The sequence below is a fragment of the Convolutriloba macropyga genome, chromosome 10, assembly GCF_964194025.1.
Source record: "Convolutriloba macropyga chromosome 10, txConMacr16.3, whole genome shotgun sequence".
Taxonomy (NCBI): Eukaryota; Metazoa; Xenacoelomorpha; order Acoela; family Convolutidae; genus Convolutriloba; species Convolutriloba macropyga.
Genome location: NC_134477.1, coordinates 12,568,164 through 12,589,915, shown reverse-complemented (window position 1 = coordinate 12,589,915; position 21,752 = coordinate 12,568,164). Strand labels below are relative to the sequence as shown.

The following is a 21,752-nucleotide window of genomic DNA, read 5'->3' as shown; positions in this document are numbered from 1 at the left end:
TAAACGTCGACAACACTGATAGCGTGGACAACAGTTACAAGATCCATCCACGCTTGCTGAAATACAGTTAGCATGGATGAAGTGACCGAAATTCTCAAATTTGAAACAAATAACTCGTTTTGCTGACTGTCACTGCTGTCGTATCTCGCACGTGACTCAATCTTAAAACAAGGTCCATAATAACACTGATATTTACAAGTTGATTTAATCGATTAGATGTATTATTTACGTGCACCACAAGGTGATAGCAATGGTACAATTGGGAATTTATAGACGGAACATTATCCGTTGGTATTAAAAATTTGTTCCTGGTATAGATGTGGTTAATATTATTTCTCGATGCGCCACCTTTCCCAGTTAAGTAAGTACAACTCAAGGGGCGATTAGTTTTGGCTAATTTATGTAAGATGAGCAGGGGCTTATGAAAGAGGAGCATGAACCCGAACCGAAGTGTCAGAGTTTAGAAACTCGTGTTTAACGCGTTTAGCGTAGATCTTACAAAGAGTCTACGCATTCACCGCTAGTTAACAAATATTTGGGTTTTTAAACACTGACACCTCGGTCTGGTTTGCCATACCAACAATTGTAGAAATTGAAACTTTAGAAATACAGGAAAACGAGAGTTAAAGAAATTTGAACAAACCTTTCAATTTTCTTGATGAACCGTATAAACCGAAACCGAAATTAGACCAAAGAGAAATATAGTTATTTGTACAGATCAGGAATAGAGTTTTGATTTGATTCTCTCAAACTAAGTTGGTACCAAATTTAAAACAAAAGATATTATTCGGGCCTGCTAATCTTAGTAAACGAAACACCTTGAAGGTATACTAAAAATATTATTCGAAGATTTAGGCATGAACAAATGACCTGGAACGCATTTTTCGGACCTTACATAATACGTACGGATATACAAAACCCATAGAAATCAGGCCACACTTAGGGCCCGTAAAAGGTATTTTCTCAAACGATTAGGCTAAATTAAGCCCCCAGGATAAAATTATCTCAAGTTCTGAGAAGATGAGCTAGTATAGATACGGCTAATTTTTGAGCCTTTTTCTTAACCCAATTTCCTGGTTCTAAATTCACTTGCTTGTTTTACAACCTTAGTTATTCTCAGCGGTAATAATCTTTCCTTAGTTCGATTTTTCTAACTTCTTAGGATTATTCGATAGAGTCGGTGTAGACTCAGAGATCGAATAGAAAAAAAAAGAAAATAGTTAGGAGACTTGATGTAGAATACACTTAGTTTGTTTCTAGCTTTGATTTAGTTAGGAATAAAGTATGTGGTAACTTTGCAATTTTAAATTTATAAGTCTAGTCGTTTCTTAAGTTAGAGTTTGGCTTTAATTCAAAACATAACATAGCTACTTAGGAACATAGGTGGTTTTACAGAGATCAATAACTATTATTTTAAGTTTCTCCTGGGACTTGGACATCAAGAGAGTGACTGCAGACACCTTCAAGACGTGTGCTGAGGTAGGGTTACCTTGAGAGGTTACTCTACTTCTGTCTTATGGTGTCTCAAGAATATAGTCAAATCTTAAGGCTTACCTGACTAACTAAAGTTCTAGATCTCTAGTCTGTTACTCTTCTATCTGAGCTTCAGTAGACAGTGCACCGGCGGAAATGCTAAAGTCTAACGTATATCTCAATACTAAAACAAGAGCGGAGTAGAGAGAGAGAGAAATATACTTTATTATTATATCAGGTATGACTGATTTAGATTAGATATATTAGTTTCCTTTGATTGCGAGTGTTTTGTATGATTGTAATTTGTGTTATGTGGCTCGTGTCGAAAATCACTTCTGTTCGGTCTATCATGTGATAAAACTTTAATATAATTTAATTTAATAAATTTAAAAGAAAATATTATATAGTTAAAGATCTGGACCACAATATGATGCTGGATCAGAGCGGTGACTGTTTTTTTGTTAAAAGGAAAAGGAAACATTACAAGCCAGAGCAGGTTTTACAAATTTATGCGCGAATCTAGGTTGAATTTAAAAATTAAGGGTTTTGACGAACCCATGAATTAAAGCATATAAAAAGTTTGGCGAGTCAAATCAAAAAAATTTGTTCGGAATGCGAAAAAATGTATTATTGTCTGCTCTGGCCTGTAATAAGGAGCCATGAAATTAATTTATTCCAAAGTTCAGTTCCTGTTGTATCCAGTACAGGACATTTGCATTGAGAATTTATGAGTTTTCATCACACGTAGCCCAGCAACAGTTGTTTCCAGGGTCATATTCTCATGTCACAGCTGGTTATTTGTGTTCTCTTCTCTTAGTTGGTCTAAGCAAGTGCAAACTACTGTGCAAAAGGACCACAGCTAGATTCGAACCAGCATCTTACTTGCAAGCCTAGAATGTTATAACAATAGCAGAAACTGATCTTAAGCTCTCGAACTTGAGCTTTTCTTTTAGTCCTTTCTCGTGGGGTCCGAACCGCCAGTTTCTTGTAACTTACGAGCCCACAGTGCTAATTAGGAAACTGCCAAACTGGTAACCATTCTTTTTACTATCAAACGGCCAAATCTTATACTAGAACTTGGGTTGTCTCTTTGAATTATTTTCTCCTGCTTTCTTTCACATTGCTTCTTATCTTCGCCCCCCCCCCCCCCACACACACACATACACAATCCACCACCAGGAAACAGTTCCAATCTTAAGTTCAAAAAATTTTCTAATGGTTGTCTTTTCAACCTTCTGAAATCTTTCAGCTTTATTCACACCTTGGGCTCCTCCGAACAGTCTAGAGTCATCATCCACAACATTGCTGCCCGTGAGAGATAGAAGTGGATGTCTTCTGTACTGTGGGATGCATTTGACACAATCCTGATTCTTAATGATGAGACAATTTACCATACAGCTGTAGACGTCTCCCTATAATATCCGAAAGGCGTGAAACGGTGTATACAATAGTGTAGCCAATAGTATACTTTTATAATTCTGAGGTTTTCTGGCGACTTTTGTGGACAACAGTGACAATAGATCGTCCAAACATTTCAATTTCTGTCACTGATGTCCGCGGTGAAAATAGGTATTTTAATTGTGGAAAACACTGACAAGAAGAGCATTTTTTGTCACTCTAATTCGGGGGAAAGGTAACGTGCCAATAATTTTTAGCAAGTAATTAATCATAAAATTCTTGAAGAAGCCCCTATTTTTTTTAAGACATAGTTTAATTACATAAAATCAATTACAAAATTACATAAAATCAAAATACATAAATTAATTTAAATTACTTATGACACAATTCTGAAACGTAACTGTTCTTAAAGGGGCGTTGTATTGGTAACTGAAATACCGCTAATTGCTTTCTTAATAATTTGTACAATTAGTGAAATTTCCACGTTGTTAAATATCGGCGAAATTAGAGTCTAAACGTCGACAACACTGATAGCGTGGACAACAGTTACAAGATCCATCCACGCTTGCTGAAATACAGTTAGCATGGATGAAGTGACCGAAATTCTCACATTTGAAACAAATAACTCGTTTTGCTGACTGTCACTGCTGTCGTATCTCGCACGTAACTCAATCTTTAAACAAGGTCCATAATAACACTGATATTTACAAGTTGATTTAATCGATTAGATGTATTATTTACGTGCACCACAAGGTGATAGCAATGGCACAATTGGGAATTTATAGACATTATCCGTTGCTATTAAAAATTTGTTCCTGGTATAGATGTGGTTAATATTATTTCTCGATGCGCCACCTTTCCCAGTTAAGTAAGTACAAAACTGAAATCACAACAGTCAAATAGGCCGCTACTTTCGGAGTAGTAAAAAATTACAAAATGAAAACAGCCGAACCTATTTTAGTCTGCAACTCAAATTGACTCAAGGGGCGATTAGTTTTGGCTAATTTATGTAAGATGAGCAGGGGCTTATGAAAGAGGAGCATGAACCCGAACCGAAGTGTCAGAGTTTAGAAACTCGTTTTTAACGCGTTTAGCGTAGATCTTACATAGAGTCTACGCATTCACCGCTAGTTTACAAATGTTTGCGTTTTTAAACACTGACACCTCGGTCTGGTTTGCCATACAAACAATTGTAGAAATTGAAACTTAAGAAATACAGGAAAACGAAAGTTAAAGAAATTTGAACAAACCTTTCAATTTTCTTGATGAACCGTATAAACCGAAATTAGACCAAAGAGAAATATAGTTATTTGTACAGATCAAGAATAGAGTTATGATTTGATTCTCTCAAACTAAGTTGGTGCCAAATTTAAAACAAAAGATATTCGGACCTGATAATCTTAGTAAACGAAACAGCTTGAAGGTATACTAAAATTATTATTCGAAGATTTAGGCGTGAACAAATGACCTGGAACGCATTTTTCGGACCTTACATAATACGTACGGATATACAAAACCCCTAGAAATCAGGCCACATTTTGGGGCCCGTAAAAGGTATTTTCTCAAACGATTAGGCTAAATTAAGCCCCCAGGATAAAATTATCTCAAATTCTGAGAAGATAAGCTAGTATAGATACGGCTAATTTTTGAGCCTTTTTCTTAACCCAATTTCCTGATTCTAAATTCACTTGCTTGTTTTACAACCTTCGTTATTCTCAGCGGTAATAGTCTTTCCTTAGTTCGATTTTTCTAACTTCTTAGGATTATTCGATAGAGTCGGTGTAGACTCAGAGATCGAATAGAAAAAAAAGAAAATAGTTAGGAGACTTGATGTAGAATACGCTTAGTTTGTTTCTAGCTTTGATTTAGTTAGGAATAAAGTATGTGGTAACTTTGCAATTTTAAAATTATAAGAGTAGTCATTTCTTAAGTTAGAGTTTGGCTTTAATTCAAAACATAACATAGCTACTTAGGAACATAGGTGGTTTTACAGAGATCAACAACTATTAGTTTAAGTTAAAATCTCCTGGGACTTGGACATCAAGAGAGTGACTGCAGACACCTTCAAGACAAGAGTTTCTAAGAGTATCAATGGCGGCGCTACTTTGTAGACTGAATAAGTGAAGCCACTCTGAGGGTGGGGTTGCCTGCTCGTGGAAGACCTGGCGAGTAAGACTAACCCATGTAGTATAGATGGGCGAACCAAGTAGACACCTAACACGGTCTGCAGTAACCCTGAAGTATCTGATGGGTAATAGATCTTGCGTTCTTTTTTCTCGTGGTTGATGCTCGTCTGGTTGGGTTGTGGAGTGAACTACCACGAACTTCGCTTCATCTTCATTTTCGGTAGTCCTTAGGTCACAGATTGATCTAAGTTGCGTTGAGAAGTTGGTATACTTCTCAATGACAGTACCACCTATTTTATAATTGTTTACCTTTTTCTATACACCTAGCTCATAGTTGAAGCTAGAGAACTCTGAATCCAACTTTATCAATACTATTTTAAAGTAGTGCTGACTCCAATCTGAATTTTATGAGCAATAGAAGGGCCTGGTATAATCCTCTCTGGCATATAGGATAATAGGCTTGCAAAGTTACCACTACTCTAGTTCTTTTTTTGAACATTCAAGTATCTACAAATTGTTGGGATTCGATTAGGGAATCTCCCCACCCCAGTTTTTCAAACTCTACATTGGCGACCACAGAGGGATTTATTGTTAGAAAAGGTCACCGGCGTTACTGTTAAAGCTAGCGAAAGAAGGGGAATTTTTCTATATAAAACAAAGAACGCGATCAGGGCTAACGTGCCGTCAGTGAAACTTCAAGAAGAAACTTTGAACAAAAAGAGAAGAAATTTTATTTACGAAACACTAGATAAGAAAGACCAATCATAATCACAATAGCTTACATCAAGACCGTATAAACGAAAACTGACTGACTATTTGAACACAATTCAAAAAAAGTTTTAACGTATGGATTACTGAGATTTCAAATTGTTATTTTATAGTTATTAGATTCTGTTTCTTTGACTTTTTCGTAAAAACAAAACAAATCACGGACTGGGGGTTCTTGAAACAAAATAAAACAAAGGCAATAAAGTAAAATATCTTTTTGAGGAAGAAATCATCTAACGTTCCTAACGTGAACACTATACAAATGTCAAACGCAAACAACAATAACACCCAGCAGCAAATCGTAGTGGCTGCGCCAACTCTTATTTCCCTTACGTTATCCGAGCAAAGACTTCGACTGCTTCCAGCGATGGATACGCCATTTCGAAGCAATGTCTCAGGCAAGAAATTGAGATGACGCAGTCAGCGAGCGGTCCTCCCCACTTGCTTGAACAACTACGCACTTGACGAGTACAACAAACTCCCGTATCAGTACATCAATCAGGTACAAGGAGAACCAGCCCCAATGATCGAGCTTGTGCTCAATGCCCTCAACAACCGAATTGGAGACTTTCCTAATGCAAGGAGTGCCAGAACCGAGTTCAAGAACCTCCAGCAAAATGAAGGGGAGAGCATACAAGAGTTCTCACGAAGAGTCCGAAAACTGGGCAAAGCAGCAAATGTCCATTTGAATGCAGCCGGAATATAACAAGCAAATATGGACGCATTTATTGATGGATTGTTGGACAGTGAGATACGATATACCCTCCTCAAAGAAGATCCGGATACTTTCGACTCATCTGCGCAAAGAGCCATAGCCCTCGAAGTAACTGCGAAAGTTGAGGACGCCTGATTCCAACCAAGACAAACAGGACACACACGTTGGACGCAAGGTGACGACGAAGAAAATGGGAGAAAAGCCGAAGTCCCAGATTTATCGACGAATATGGGCATGGGACTTGATGGAAAATCTGATCAGGAGTTTCAACAAATTGTTGGAACAGCAAGAACGTCACACGCAAATCATGGAAAGAATTCTAGATACACAGAGCCGGTTTTTAATAGAACTTGCTCCAGACCCTAGAGCGTCACGCAGCCCTGCCAGGTTTGATCAGAACAGCAACGTACAACGCTATCATGGTCAGGACTGGGGGAACTTTGCAAGTCGATGCCCGGAACGAAGCACTACCCCGAGAAGACAAGAAGATTAAAACGTCGAAAAACAGCCAGTTGTTAAGATGATCCTGCAGAGAGCAAAATGACATGAAACCTTCAACAGTGCAAGAATCGAGAAATCTAGTGACATTTTTTGACCTACTGTTTATGTTGATGCAAAACTGAGCGAAAAGATGCACAGGGCACTGCTCGACCCATGCAGTAATGTGAATATTATATCTGAACAAGCATACAAACTTTATTCACCACCAATGTAACTGTCTGACTTCCACGATACAGTCTTATCTGCAACAAACGACCCGTTCCGCATTCTAGAAAAGTTCGCCATAATTCTTGCACTCGGTCCGGGAATGGTCGTTCAGACGTACCGTTGATCTTAGGGACACCTATATTGCAGGAGAATCAAATGTCGATCGACTTTCAGTCAAGGCAACTAATGATGGGTACAGAAAGAAATACAGTAAATTTGAAATTTCTCTGGAAAACAGAAAAACCCGCACAAGTCAAGGTGTGCGGCGCGGAGAGTGAGTTTCAATCCCAGAGACCTGGAGAAACAGAAACAAACAATTGTCCCATGCCACCACCATCAGAGGACGAGGCGGAACAAATGTGAACCTTGTGAAATCGGACTCGACAGAACACGAAACTGGCTTCAAGATATTGAGTATCGTTGCCACTTTTCGGGACGATTTTGCTCTAAACGATGCAGAGTTGGGTCAGACACATTAAGTGGAGCACGAGATTGATACTGGAGACGCTGGCCCAATAAAACTTTCTCCCTATCGATTAGCACCCGGGAAGATGGCAGTTGTGAAACAGGAAGTAGACAATATGCTCTCCAGGAATATAATCCGGTCATCTAAAATCCCGTACAAAGCGCCAATTGTACTCGTAACAAAGAAGACGGGAGCAATGTAATGTGTGTAGACTTTAGAAAACTCAACGAGGTAACTAGAAAAGATGCTTTCCCAGTACCCAGAATCGATCAATTCCTTGATAATCTTCACGGAGGTAAAGTTTTCTTGACCCTGGATTTAGCCTCCGGATACTGGCAGGTCCCACTAGCAGAGTCAGCGATACCAAAAACTGCTTTCGTTACCACTGACGGTGGTCATTACGAGTTCTTGCGACTACCATTTGGACTGTGCAATGCTTCAGGCACATTTCAACGTTTGATGGCAGCAATCTTTAACGAGTGCCTCTCCAGTTTTGTTCTCATATTTCTGGACGATGTTCTGGGCTTCAGCAAGTCAGAGGAAGAACTTCTCCGAATTATGTTTGAAGCTCTACGGAAAGCAAACTTGAAACTTAAGCCAAAGAAGTGCAAATTATACTAAACTCATATAAGTACTTGGGGTACAAACTCAGTGCCGAAAGAATTTCATCCGATGAAGGAAACATCAGAGGCTTGAAAGAGTGGAAAAGACCGGAAAATATTACAGAAGTGAGATCGTTCATTGGATTCCGCAGTTACTATCGTCGATTCGTAAAGGACTTTGCCGGGATAGCAAAACCCCTACATGTGATCACGAAGAAGAACCGGAGATTCACCTGGACAACGGACTGTCAAGCTGCTTCCGAGAACCTGAAAACAGCAATGATCGAGAGCACGGTTCTGTCGCATCCAGACTACAGCTCACCATTCGTGTTAGATACAGACGCAATTGACAAGTTTGGGCGCAGTACTCTCTAATGTCATAGATGGTTTTGAGTATCCAGTGGCGTTTGCAAGCAGAGTGCTATCACCAACCGAATGCAAATATTCAACAACAAAACGGGAGGGAATAGCTGTAATCTAGGCGATAAAATGGTACAAACCATACCTATGGGAAACAAGGTTTTTGTTGAGAACAGACCATGCTTCACTTCAATGGCTGTTCAGGCAAAATAACGATGAAATGATCTTTCGAATGTTACAAAAGCTTCAATAGTTTGACATCCAGGTGGTTCATCGTCCTGGTGGGAAACATGGAAACGCAGATGGACTTTAACGGCAGTGTAGCTAGACTCCCGAATTGACTGAAGAGGAGAAGAAAGAAATATTCGGCGACTGCCCCCAGCTGAAAGTCTAAGCGACACACTCGGGCATATCCAAATGGTGACTTCACTGGAATCCTACCCAGGTTCATCAACAGATATAAAACTAACCCACGCACCAGCCCCCAAAATTCAAATGGCAAAAACTCTAACGTTCACCAGGCTTGAGTTCGAAGATGAGACTACAGAATAGATTGAAACGGATACGGATTTAGATTTCGGACCTCAGAACACAGAGTAGGACTCCGAGTTACCACATCAAAATAAAACTCAACCGCAGGACAGAGACAATGACGACGAATATGAAATTCCTTACAGTATAAGCTTCCGGAAGAGCTGTGACGGAAGAGCGGGCATCCAGAGGAAAATTTGGACTCGACTGGTCGACAGACGAGGAGAGTAATTACTCCGGCCAAACCCAGATTGGTGAGACCCAGATGACCACGGAAACTGTCGATTTCAAAAAACCCGAGATAGAAGTTCCTGAAACTGACGATTGAAGCAACTACTGCAGCCATAACAATTTTGGAAGAATTCGAATGATCTCAAATCCGGACTAATCCAGCAAAAATGAAGCAACCTTTCTCAACAACGACGAGACATCAATGGAAATTGTTCTAGAGGAGGTCAAAGAAGCGGCAAGATAACATCAAGCGCAAGACCCTGCAATTAAACGGGCCAATGCTGACAAAAACGACCCGCAAACGTCCCTTGGGAAACTTAACGTGAAGAAAACAGCAGCTATTGCAGCTGAAGAGGATGCGCTGTTACTCAAGTGTGTGTGTGGGAACAACTAGAATTGACAGAGGGAGTTCTCTACGGAAAGTGGCACAAATTGAGGGAACAAATTCTAATGTCAGACGATTCGTGGTGCCCACACGTCTACGGGAAAAAGCGCTAGAACAACTACACGACTCTAAGATAATTGGGGGATACTTCACTTTTCAGAAGAAACTCGACAGAGCTAGGCAACGTTTCTGGTGGCCACTTATGAGAAAAGACATCGAGAGGAAATGTGAAAACTGTTTGATGTGTCAATCGCGATATACAGCTGGGAAGAAACGGAAAGCACCATTGCAGACAATCAACGTAGGAGTCTGTTTCAACCAAATTGCCGCAGACATACTGGGGCCAGTGACCAAAACAAAAATAGGCGGGTACAAATATATTCTCGTACTCACGGACTGCTTCACCAAATTTGTAGTCAGCTTACCATTGCAAAACACAACTGTCGAGGCTGTGGCAAGAGCAATTGTAGACAAATGGATTCTTCTGTTTGGGGCCCCAGATTCAAATCACACTGACCAGGACTCAAACTTTTGCAGTGAACTTATCTTGGAATTCTGCAAATTGTTAGGAATGAAAAAAACAAAGACCTCGCCTTACCACCCTCAAGGCAACGGCATGGTTGAGCGACACAACTGGATTATTGCTGATGTAATTTCGAAATAATCTGCGGGAAATCCGAAGACTTGGGACGAGATGCTTCCATATCAGAGCTTCGTCTACAACACAACAGTGCACAGAACAAAAGGGCATACTCCCTTCTCTTTAGTTTACGGACAAGAGTGCAAATATCCAATCGATTTACTCCTACCTGAGGCACCAAGTCACGAAATTCAAAGTTACGAATTCACTCGATGGTTGGAAGAGCAATTTCTTGAAGCACACATGAACGCCAGAGAAACCTTGGGACGCAATCAAGAGAGGAAAAAAGACGGATACCACAAAGAAGTCTTTGGAGAAAGCTACCGCAATGGTTATCGAGGTTGGCAGTTCGCTCCCCACAATGCCAAATCGAGAAATTTCTTCTTGCCGTGGGATGGCCCCCACGTTGTGTTAGAGAAAACTTCTGATGTACATTACAAGATATCTAAAACGGGAAGTTCTAATCAATGGCGGATGTACATTACAATAGGCTGAAACCCATGAAAGAGGAGCCGGATCAACGCAGGATCTTTACTCAACCTTCATCAAGAAGAAAACAACCATTTGGAGAAGCAGTAGAAGACTTGGAAGAAACAGTAAATCTAGGACTCTTCTCGGAAAACACTACACGAAAACTTTTTCGTCGAAACACAGAAAATCATCGAAACACCTCTAGATACAAATGGGTGGAGGAAGAAATTGACTTCTTCCACAATCTGTTTGAGGAACAGGAGAAAACTTCTGCGCTCAGACGAGAGGCAAACCATGAGATGCAGGACGTCAAGGATGTACAGGCAACTGAACTGACGGGGCTTGATGAGAGAGAGAAAGCATGACAGAAGGCAACCTGGAACCCTCTCCCCCAAGTGCAGAGAAAACGGACCCACCAGAGACAACGGATCAACAAAGCACTACCCCGGATAGGACTTTCATTACAGAGTTCGAGAACATCCTTATACCTCATAAGGCGAAAGGGTTTAAACGGACACCAATGACACTCAACTTCGAAACACCGAGCCCAAGCCTACTCTCTAACACGGAGGGACGCCCCAAGCGGGCAAAGCGATTCCCCAACGATTTACTCCTACCTGAGGCACCAAGTCACGAAATTCAAAGTTACGAATTCACTCGATGGTTGGAAGAGCAATTTCTTGAAGCACACATGAACGCCAGAGAAACCTTGGGACGCAATCAAGAGAGGCAAAAAGACGGATACCACAAAGAAGTCTTTGGAGAAAGCTACCGCAATGGTGATCGAGGTTGGCAGTTCGCTCCCCACAATGCCAAATCGAGAAATTTCTTCTTGCCGTGGGATGGCCCCCACGTTGTGTTAGAGAAAACTTCTGATGTACATTACAAGATATCTAAAACGGGAAGTTCTAATCAATGGCAGATGTACATTACAATAGGCTGAAACCCATGAAAGAGGAGCCGGATCAACGCAGGATCTTTACTCAACCTTCATCAAGAAGAAAACAACCATTTGGAGAAGCAGTAGAAGACTTGGAAGAAACAGTAAATCTAGGACTCTTCTCGGAAAACACTACACGAAAACTTTTTCGTCGAAACACTGAAAATCATCGAAACACCTCTAGATACAAATGTGTGGAGGAAGAAATTGACTTCTTCCACAATCTGTTTGAGGAACAGGAGAAAACTTCTGCGCTCAGACGAGAGGCAAACCATGAGATGCAGGACGTCAAGGATGTACAGGCAACTGAACTGACGGGGCTTGATGAGAGAGAGAAAGCATGACAGAAGGCAACCTGGAACCCTCTCCCCCAAGTGCAGAGAAAACGGACCCACCAGAGACAACGGATCAACAAAGCACTACCCCGGATAGGACTTTCATTACAGAGTTCGAGAACATCCTTATACCTCATAAGGCGAAAGGGTTTAAACGGACACCAATGACACTCAACTTCGAAACACCGAGCCCAAGCCTACTCTCTAACACGGAGGGACGCCCCAAGCGGGCAAAGCGATTCCCCAACAGATAGGGAATCGATGACGAATGAAAACATTAATCACAGCGCACATGACGAACCTGCTAACAAACTCGACTAAAAACTTTGAAACGTTACCAAAATATTTTTTATCAATGTACTGTGAACACTTTGATAGAGAGAATTACTGTGGACTAATAAAATTTTCTTCTTCCAACCCCCTCGCTAAAATCACAAACAAAGCAATCAAAAATTTCAAAAAGTCTTGATTAAGATTTTAAATAGCACTTAAGCATAGCAACACTCGTCGAAACAGAACCCAGACTATATATGATAATCACTTGAATTTTTCTTAATTTAATTAAGGTTTGCAGACAATCAAAAAAGAAGAACGAGGCACATGAGTCATGCACAAAAATTAAACATAAAGTTCGGGCACAAGAACCAGTTTGAATACAAAACCTAGTTCCAAATAATAATTGCAGTTTTTTTAAACAAAACTGAAGCCTCAGTATCAAAAAAACTTGTCGCCACAAATGCAGTTTACTCTAACTTTGGCAATATTTAGATGAAGTGGTGCTTTCTCTTTCTTGTTATCCGGTTAACTCTAGTGGAAGAAGTGACAACTCGAGCAAACATTGCGTTCGTCCCACAGACTCCGATCGCTCTAGCTGATTCAAAAGAACTGATCGAAACTGCAGTTCCCTTTCCTAAACCCTTGGACACTGACTGGGGCGCATTTAAAAATTTTTCGAAAATCCTCAGAGAGATAAAATTCACGTGTGGAGAGAGACGCAGTAGGGATACTGCAATAACCAAAAACTAAACGGCATCCTGAAAAACAGTCAGAATACCCTGATCACATCGCTACGGAGAGGCATTACCGAGATCGAAGAAGAAAGGACTCAGCTGATTCGAGATGTGAAGATTTTTGCAATTTTTACGGAACTCTTGAACAGGAAGAGAAGGTCAATAACGTTGCTTGCAGAGGGAGCTGCTGCCGCACTTGTTTTGAAGCCCATAGTGGAAAAAACAACTTGCAAAATGCTCTCCATCTTTCATCTTTGTCAGGACTCAGAAGAAAAAATGCGAAGAATTGCAAGTCACTTGGACCGCATGGAATACGAGCTACACCATTTGTCGAGCATCACAGATCACATAATACACATCCTGGGCAACAAAAACTTATAACAGCAGGAACAAATGAAAACTATCTTGAACTATACAGCTCGGAATTTCGGAACCGTAGAGAAAGCCATTAACAACCTTGAACAGAATTTGAATGATCTCAAATCCGGACTAATCCAGCAAAAATGAAGCAACCTTTCTCAACAACGACGAGACATCAATGGAAATTGTTCTAGAGGAGGTCAAAGAAGCGGCAAGATAACATCAAGCGCAAGACCCTGCAATTAAACGGGCCAATGCTGACAAAAACGGCCCGCAAACGTCCCTTGGGAAACTTAACGTGAAGAAAACAGCAGCTATTGCAGCTGAAGAGGATGCGCTGTTACTCAAGTGTGTGTGTGGGAACAACTAGAATTGACAGAGGGAGTTCTCTACGGAAAGTGGCACAAATTGAGGGAACAAATTCTAATGTCAGACGATTCGTGGTGCCCACACGTCTACGGGAAAAAGCGCTAGAACAACTACACGACTCTAAGATAATTAGGGGATACTTCACTTTTCAGAAGAAACTCGACAGAGCTAGGCAACGTTTCTGGTGGCCACTTATGAGAAAAGACATCGAGAGGAAATGTGAAAACTGTTTGATGTGTCAATCGCGATATACAGCTGGGAAGAAACGGAAAGCACCATTGCAGACAATCAACGTAGGAGTCTGTTTCAACCAAATTGCCGCAGACATACTGGGGCCAGTGACCAAAACAAAAATAGGCGGGTACAAATATATTCTCGTACTCACGGACTGCTTCACCAAATTTGTAGTCAGCTTACCATTGCAAAACACAACTGTCGAGGCTGTGGCAAGAGCAATTGTAGACAAATGGATTCTTCTGTTTGGGGCCCCAGATTCAAATCACACTGACCAGGACTCAAACTTTTGCAGTGAACTTATCTTGGAATTCTGCAAATTGTTAGGAATGAAAAAAACAAAGACCTCGCCTTACCACCCTCAAGGCAACGGCATGGTTGAGCGACACAACTGGATTATTGCTGATGTAATTTCGAAATAATCTGCGGGAAATCCGAAGACTTGGGACGAGATGCTTCCATATCAGAGCTTCGTCTACAACACAACAGTGCACAGAACAAAAGGGCATACTCCCTTCTCTTTAGTTTACGGACAAGAGTGCAAATATCCAATCGATTTACTCCTACCTGAGGCACCAAGTCACGAAATTCAAAGTTACGAATTCACTCGATGGTTGGAAGAGCAATTTCTTGAAGCACACATGAACGCCAGAGAAACCTTGGGACGCAATCAAGAGAGGAAAAAAGACGGATACCACAAAGAAGTCTTTGGAGAAAGCTACCGCAATGGTTATCGAGGTTGGCAGTTCGCTCCCCACAATGCCAAATCGGGAAATTTCTTCTTGCCGTGGGATGGCCCCCACGTTGTGTTAGAGAAAACTTCTGATGTACATTACAAGATATCTAAAACGGGAAGTTCTAATCAATGGCAGATGTACATTACAATAGGCTGAAACCCATGAAAGAGGAGCCGGATCAACGCAGGATCTTTACTCAACCTTCATCAAGAAGAAAACAACCATTTGGAGAAGAAGTAGAAGACTTGGAAGAAACAGTAAATCTAGGACTCTTCTCGGAAAACACTACCCGAAAACTTTTTCGTCGAAACACAGAAAATCATCGAAACACCTCTAGATACAAATGGGTGGAGGAAGAAATTGATTTCTTCCACAATCTGTTTGAGGAACAGGAGAAAACTTCTGCGCTCAGACGAGAGGCAAACCATGAGATGCAGGACGTCAAGGATGTACAGGCAACTGAACTGACGGGGCTTGATGAGAGAGAGAAAGCATGACAGAAGGCAACCTGGAACCCTCTCCCCCAAGTGCAGAGAAAACGGACCCACCAGAGACAACGGATCAACAAAGCACTACCCCGGATAGGACTTTCATTACAGAGTTCGAGAACATCCTTATACCTCATAAGGCGAAAGGGTTTAAACGGACACCAATGACACTCAACTTCGAAACACCGAGCCCAAGCCTACTCTCTAACACGGAGGGACGCCCCAAGCGGGCAAAGCGATTCCCCAACAGATAGGGAATCGATGACGAATGAAAACATTAATCACAGCGCACATGACGAACCTGCTAACAAACTCGACTAAAAACTTTGAAACGTTACCGAAATATTTTTTATCAATGTACTGTGAACACTTTGATAGAGAGAATTACTGTGGACTAATAAAATTTTCTTCTTCCAAAACCCTCGCTAAAATCACAAACAAAGCAATCAAAAGTTTCAAAAAGACTTGATTAACATTTTAAATAGCACTTAAGCATAGCAACACTCGTCGAAACAGAACCCAGACTATATATGATAATCAATTGAATTTTTCTTAATTTAATTAAGGTTTCCAGACAATCAAAAAAGAAGAACGAGGCACATGAGTCATGCACAAAAATCAAACATAAAGTTCGGGCACAAGAACCAGTTTGAATACAAAACCTAGTTCCAAATAATAATTGCAGTTTTTTTAAACAAAACTGAAGCCTCAGTATCAAAAAAAAACTTGTCGCCACAAATGCAGTTTACTCTAACTTTGGCAATATTTAGATGAAGTGGTGCTTTCTCTTTCTTGTTATCCGGTTAACTCTAGCGGAAGAAGTGACAACTCGAGCAAACATTGCGTTCGTCCCACAGACTCCGATCGCTCTAGCTGATTCAAAAGAACTGATCGAAACTGCAGTTCCCTTTCCTAAACCCTTGGACACTGACTGGGGCGCATTTAAAAATTTTTCGAAAATCCTCAGAGAGATAAAATTCACGTGTGGAGAGAGACGCAGTAGGGATACTGCAATAACCAAAAACTAAACGTCATCCTGAAAAACAGTCAGAATACCCTGATCACATCGCTACGGAGAGGCATTACCGAGATCGAAGAAGAAATGACTCAGCTGATTCGAGATGTGAAGATTTTTGCAATTTTTACTGAACTCTTGAACAAGAAGAGAAGGTCAATAACGTTGCTTGCAGAGGGAGCTGCTGCCGCACTTGTTTTGAAGCCCATAGTGGAAAAAACAACTTGCAAAATGCTCTCCATCTTTCATCTTTGTCAGGACTCAGAAGAAAAAATGCGAAGAATTGCAAGTCACTTGGACCGCATGGAATACGAGCTACACCATTTGTCGAGCATCACAGATCACATAATACACATCCTGGGCAACAAAAACTTATAACAGCAGGAACAAATGAAAACTATCTTGAACTATACAGCTGGGAATTTCGGAACCGTAGAGAAAGCCATTAACAACCTTGAACACGATATGGAACAAGTAACGCAGGCCCAAGTCTGCAACCACAAGAGGAGCGACGTGTTAACCTTTTTCCTCCAAACGCAAAGCGTGATCAATAACATTTCCTTCGCGTTAGTGTCTCTTCATTCGGAAGTATCCTTTAAGTATGAACTCAAGCAATTCAATTGCAAAGTTCGGGAGGCTTTCCAGGAGATGTCGAACAGAAGAATACCGTTAAGACTTGTTGAACCAGACGCTGTCACGAAGCCGCTGTTTTACAGACCTGTAAATTTGACATCATCCGCCTTCCGATAATGCCTACTGCAACCTATTTCGCGCAATGAAAATTTCTTATTTCGTCAGAAACCACAAAATACTGGATAAATGAAATCACAGATAGCATCCTAAGGAACAGTAGATTGAGCGGATGCCAAAGTTGCATCATACAACCTCCTTGTAACTGGAGAACTGAGATATCTAATGAATGCTTGGTTCTGTGCCCCTCAACTGACAACTTCCAGCAAAAAAACTGGGCTGGTTATGACCGTAGGGCTCAACCCACTACTTGAGGAAGCGTTCACCCTGCCGATACCAGAAAACCAAGAGCTGAGTTCCCTAAGTACCACCATGGACTACCAAAGAAAAGTAATAGAACATGTCAGAGTCGAACTACAAGCAAAACCACCACTTGAAATAGACACCGCAACGATCAAAAGTTTGGTACGATATTTTCATCGGAGCAACAGAGAGCGACCAAGACAAACCACAGCTGGGGGAACTGCTAATAATGTAGTAGGCTTCTTAGAACTGTTTTTATGGGTTATCACTTTTTTTACAATCCCAATAATTTTACTCTGGAAATGGAAACAATTATGCTTCAAACGGAGGGCACGACCTCACATGATGAGCAAAATCTATGGCAAAACAGCGGACAAAAACCACCCAACACTGCGCACGGAGTTACTTTATCGAGTCAGAGAGCAGAGCAAACTAGAGTCGTCCGCATTTTAATGAGAGTTGTACCTTCCTTGTAATCTCTTATACCCTTGTATCCTTGTATTCCTCGCATAATCCATTTGCTCATTTGGCGCTAAAAACTTGTGATGATTTATAACCATGCAGGAGAATAGTTGAGTCCGAGGGGGAAGTGTAGAAATTGAAACTTAAGAAATACCGGAAAACAAAAATTAAAGAAATTAGAACTAACATTTAAATTTTTTCGTTGAACCCAATAAACCGAAATCGAAATTAGACCAAAGAAAAATATAGTTATTTGTACAGATCAAGATTAGAGTTATGATTTGATTCTCTCAAACTATGTTGGTACCAGTTTTAAAACAACGATATCATTCGGACCTGATAATCTTAGTAAATGAAACACCTTGAAGGTATACTGAAATTTTTATTCGAAGATTTAGGCATGAACAAATGACCTGTAACGCATTTTTGGACCTTACATAATACGTACGGATATACAAAACCCCTAGAAATCAGGCCACATTTATGGCCCGTAAAAGGTATTTTCTCAAACGATTAGGCTAAATTAAGCCCGCAGTACTCAATTATCTCAAGTTATGAAAAGATAAGCTAGTATAAATACGGCTATTTTTTGAGCCTTTCTCCTAGCCCAATTTCTTGATTCTAAATTCACTTGTTTGTTAAACAACCTCTGTTATTCTCAGCGGTAATGGTCTTTCCTTAGGTCGATTTTTCTAACTTCTTAGGATTATTCGATAGAGTCGGTGTAGACTCAGAGATCGAATAGAGAAATAGAAAAAAAATTAGGAGACTTGTTGTAGAATACACTTAGTTTGATTCTAGCTTTGATGTAGTTAGGAATAAGGTCTGTGGTAATTTTGCAATTTTTAATTTATAAGTCTGTTAATCCCTTAAGTTATAGTTTGGCTTTAATTCAAAACATAACATAGCTACTTAGGAACATAGGTGGTTTTACAGAGATCAACAACTATTAGTTTAAGTTAAAATCCGGGACTTGGAAATCAAGAGAGTGACTGCAGACACTTTCAACACGAGAGTTTCTAAGTGTATCAATCGCCGCGCTCTTTTGTAGACTGAATAAGTGAAGCCACTCTGAGGGTAGGGTTGCCTGCTCGTGAAATACTTGGCGAGTAAGACTAACCCATGTAGAATTGATGGGCGAACGAAGTTGACACCTAACACGGTCTGCAGTAACCCTGAATTACCTGATCGGCAATAGATCTTGCGTTCTTTTTTCTTTTGGTTGATACTCGTCTGGTTGGTTTGTGGAATGGGCTAAGACGAACTTCGCTTCATCCTCAATTTTATTAGTCTGTAGGGTCACAGGTTGATCTCTTAGTATTACTTAGTTGCATTGAGAACTTGGTATACTTCTCAATGACAGTACCAGCTATTTTATAATTGTTTACCTTTTTCCATACACTTAGCTCATAGTTGAATCCAACTTTATCAATGCTCTTTTAAAATAGTGCTGCCTCCAATCTGAATCTTAGGAGTAGTAGAAGGGCCTGGTATAACCCTCTCTGTTATATAGGATAATAGGCTTGCAAAGTTACCACTACTCTAGTTCTTTTTTTAATATTCACGTATCTACACGTTGTTGGGATTTGATTAGGGAATCTCCTCACCCCAGTTTTTCAAATTCTACGATAATTTTAAAAAGTTTTTTAAACAGTCTCTCACGAGCCTAATTTAAGCGATTGTTTCGATCTCAGCGCGAGTTCATTGATGAATATTACCACACTGTGAATCGGCTTCACCTCGCTTTTGATAATTTCTTGAGGGTGGTAATCACCTAATTTTGAATGAAGCTTCGTCATACATATTTTCTCTTTTCCAGAAAATTTATAAAATATACGAAATTGGATCCTTTCCGTTTTTGCACTACCAGTAGGTTATGCTACCCCCAGTTACAAAGCACGTGCCATTACATAGTAAATCATTATGTAAAAATATGGCACGTGCGGCAGGGGTGCAAATATTATGCACCAACTAAGCGGGGGGGGGGGGTCACAAACGGAAAAGATCCACGAGCATGTATTGTTCGTGCAATTAAAATGTTTTGCATGTAAAAGCGCGTTATTTCAACTATTGCATTTAAATTCAACAGAAGCCTTCGTTCTGTTTTTTTAATAAGAACATAAATACGTGAAATCGATCATTATGATCGGCATTTATCGTCACTGATCTAATGTATAAACTATCTTTCCTACTCTAGACCTGGAATTATTTAAGGACCGTCCTTGACCGATAAAAAGCATGAAAAGACTGCCCTGAATAGATTTATAGTATGAAAAGAATTTCTGGACTTTAAGTGATGTTCTCAATTTGGGCTGAAACTAAAACAGCCGTCCTCCAATTTGGCTGGAGAATAAAGCGTGTCGTGGAATTACGCTCGCAACGGTGGCAATGTCTTGTTTTTAACTTCCTTCAAATTTAGGGACATGTAGCGCAATTAGTTAACATCGGGTACGGTTGGAGAAGGTCAAGAGATCGAACCCAGATAGATGATGGCGGAACTAGTTTGACTCATTTTTGGGATCTATTCTGTTTTGCCCCCGCAGCTAAGTGGGCTTATATCTTATACGCCCCCCGCAGGCGCACGTGCAATTTTTTTTACATAGTGATGTGCTATTTAGCAACATATAATTTGTAACTGGGGGCGCAAAAAAACTCGAGGCCCAAAACAGGATAGATCCCATTTTTGTTAATGAAAAGAATTAGCCTCGACTTAAACTAGAGTCCTCAACCATGTAATTTAATTCAATATTTACCCCAACCACCCCCCACCCTCACCAGGAATTAATAGGTGTTTTCATAATTCCAGGTCTGGACTAGGGTTTTTAGGCAGCGCAAAAAAGTACATGTCTCTTCAGGGAAGGGAAGATAGCGGTACTATCTAGAACTGGTAACAGGGAATGAAAATGTGGTCCTCTAACGTTTCCACTGCACTTGGTAGAGCATCCAGCTATTAAGAGAGCACACAAGAAGTAGTCTTTGCCATCACACTTCTCAACCTGTGGTTGGTACCCTCTCTCATTCTCCCAGTCAGACTTCACAGCCACAAACACACTCGCTGCTTCTGCAAATTGTGACATCAGCAACAAAAAGGGCGAAAGCAGGGCGATGAAAATTATCAGATTCGAAATCATTACTGGTCGTTAAAATTTAGATGCGTGAGATTTTATCAAATCAGAATAGCAACGTAAATGAAAATTTGAAACTTGATGCGTGTGATAAATTGTCAAAACGATAAAATTAAAATCAAACTTGAAGCTATTAGGTCACAATTTCATGTCAGTGCTGAAACTGAATGCTGATCAAAATGAGCGCACATGAATCAACTTGACTGTTTTCGGGGTCTCTGAAAATCAATTCCGAGTTTAAATACCTGAAGAAACTTTTTAGTCGCGACAAATAACCAGAGCTAATTTGTATTTGAACAAGTCGAGAATTTTTGCAGCAATAATTGCTGGCTATTGAACTTCAATTTACAGACAAACACACACGCGTAACAGTCATTTCCCAATTAAATTGGCAAACAAAAAGCTAATGTAGTAAACTTCTATTAAAAGCAGATTGTCGCAAGATTGTCGTTTCACTCATTCGGCTACCCGAAAAGGGAAAGGGAAAGTTCACTTGATTTCGAAAGTGGATTACGAGTTATCATTTAAGTGATTATGGACCTATTTTCCCTAATAATTTTTTTCCGAGATTTTCCCGGGTCGAGGTTTTGGTCATGAATTTTTCTTATTTTTTATAAAAAAAGCAATCATAGCTATTGAAAAAAAATTTTTCAGCTGATAAATTTTTTATGATTATCTGTTTAAAAAGCTGAAATTGTACATAATTTCCAATTACATTCTTGAAAAGTAGATTTAATTTCCTAAAAAAAATAAAACGAAAATGTGAATCGAATCCTGTAAAAAAAAAGAAACACGAGCACATGTTCTTAT

At 40.2% G+C, this 21,752-nt stretch overlaps 1 protein-coding gene across 2 annotated transcripts; it reads right to left on the bottom strand.

Annotated features, from left to right (window-relative positions):
* Positions 1 to 1,828: 1,828 nt before the first annotated feature.
* On the bottom strand, positions 1,829 to 21,179 carry LOC142348291 (uncharacterized). Of its 2 annotated transcripts, none has more exons than XM_075399586.1 (3): positions 20,736 to 21,179; positions 2,706 to 2,885; positions 1,829 to 2,295 (listed from the first exon to the last, which is right to left on the bottom strand). In XM_075399586.1, exons 1-3 carry the CDS (start codon positions 20,946 to 20,948, stop codon positions 2,287 to 2,289), a joined length of 402 nt encoding a protein of 133 aa, XP_075255701.1. In that variant the 5' UTR covers positions 20,949 to 21,179; the 3' UTR covers positions 1,829 to 2,286. The 2 variants fall into 2 exon arrangements, with proteins under 2 accessions (XP_075255701.1, XP_075255702.1); XM_075399587.1 differs by having other exon boundaries at positions 2,735 to 2,885.
* Between the last annotated feature and the right edge of the window lie 573 nt (positions 21,180 to 21,752).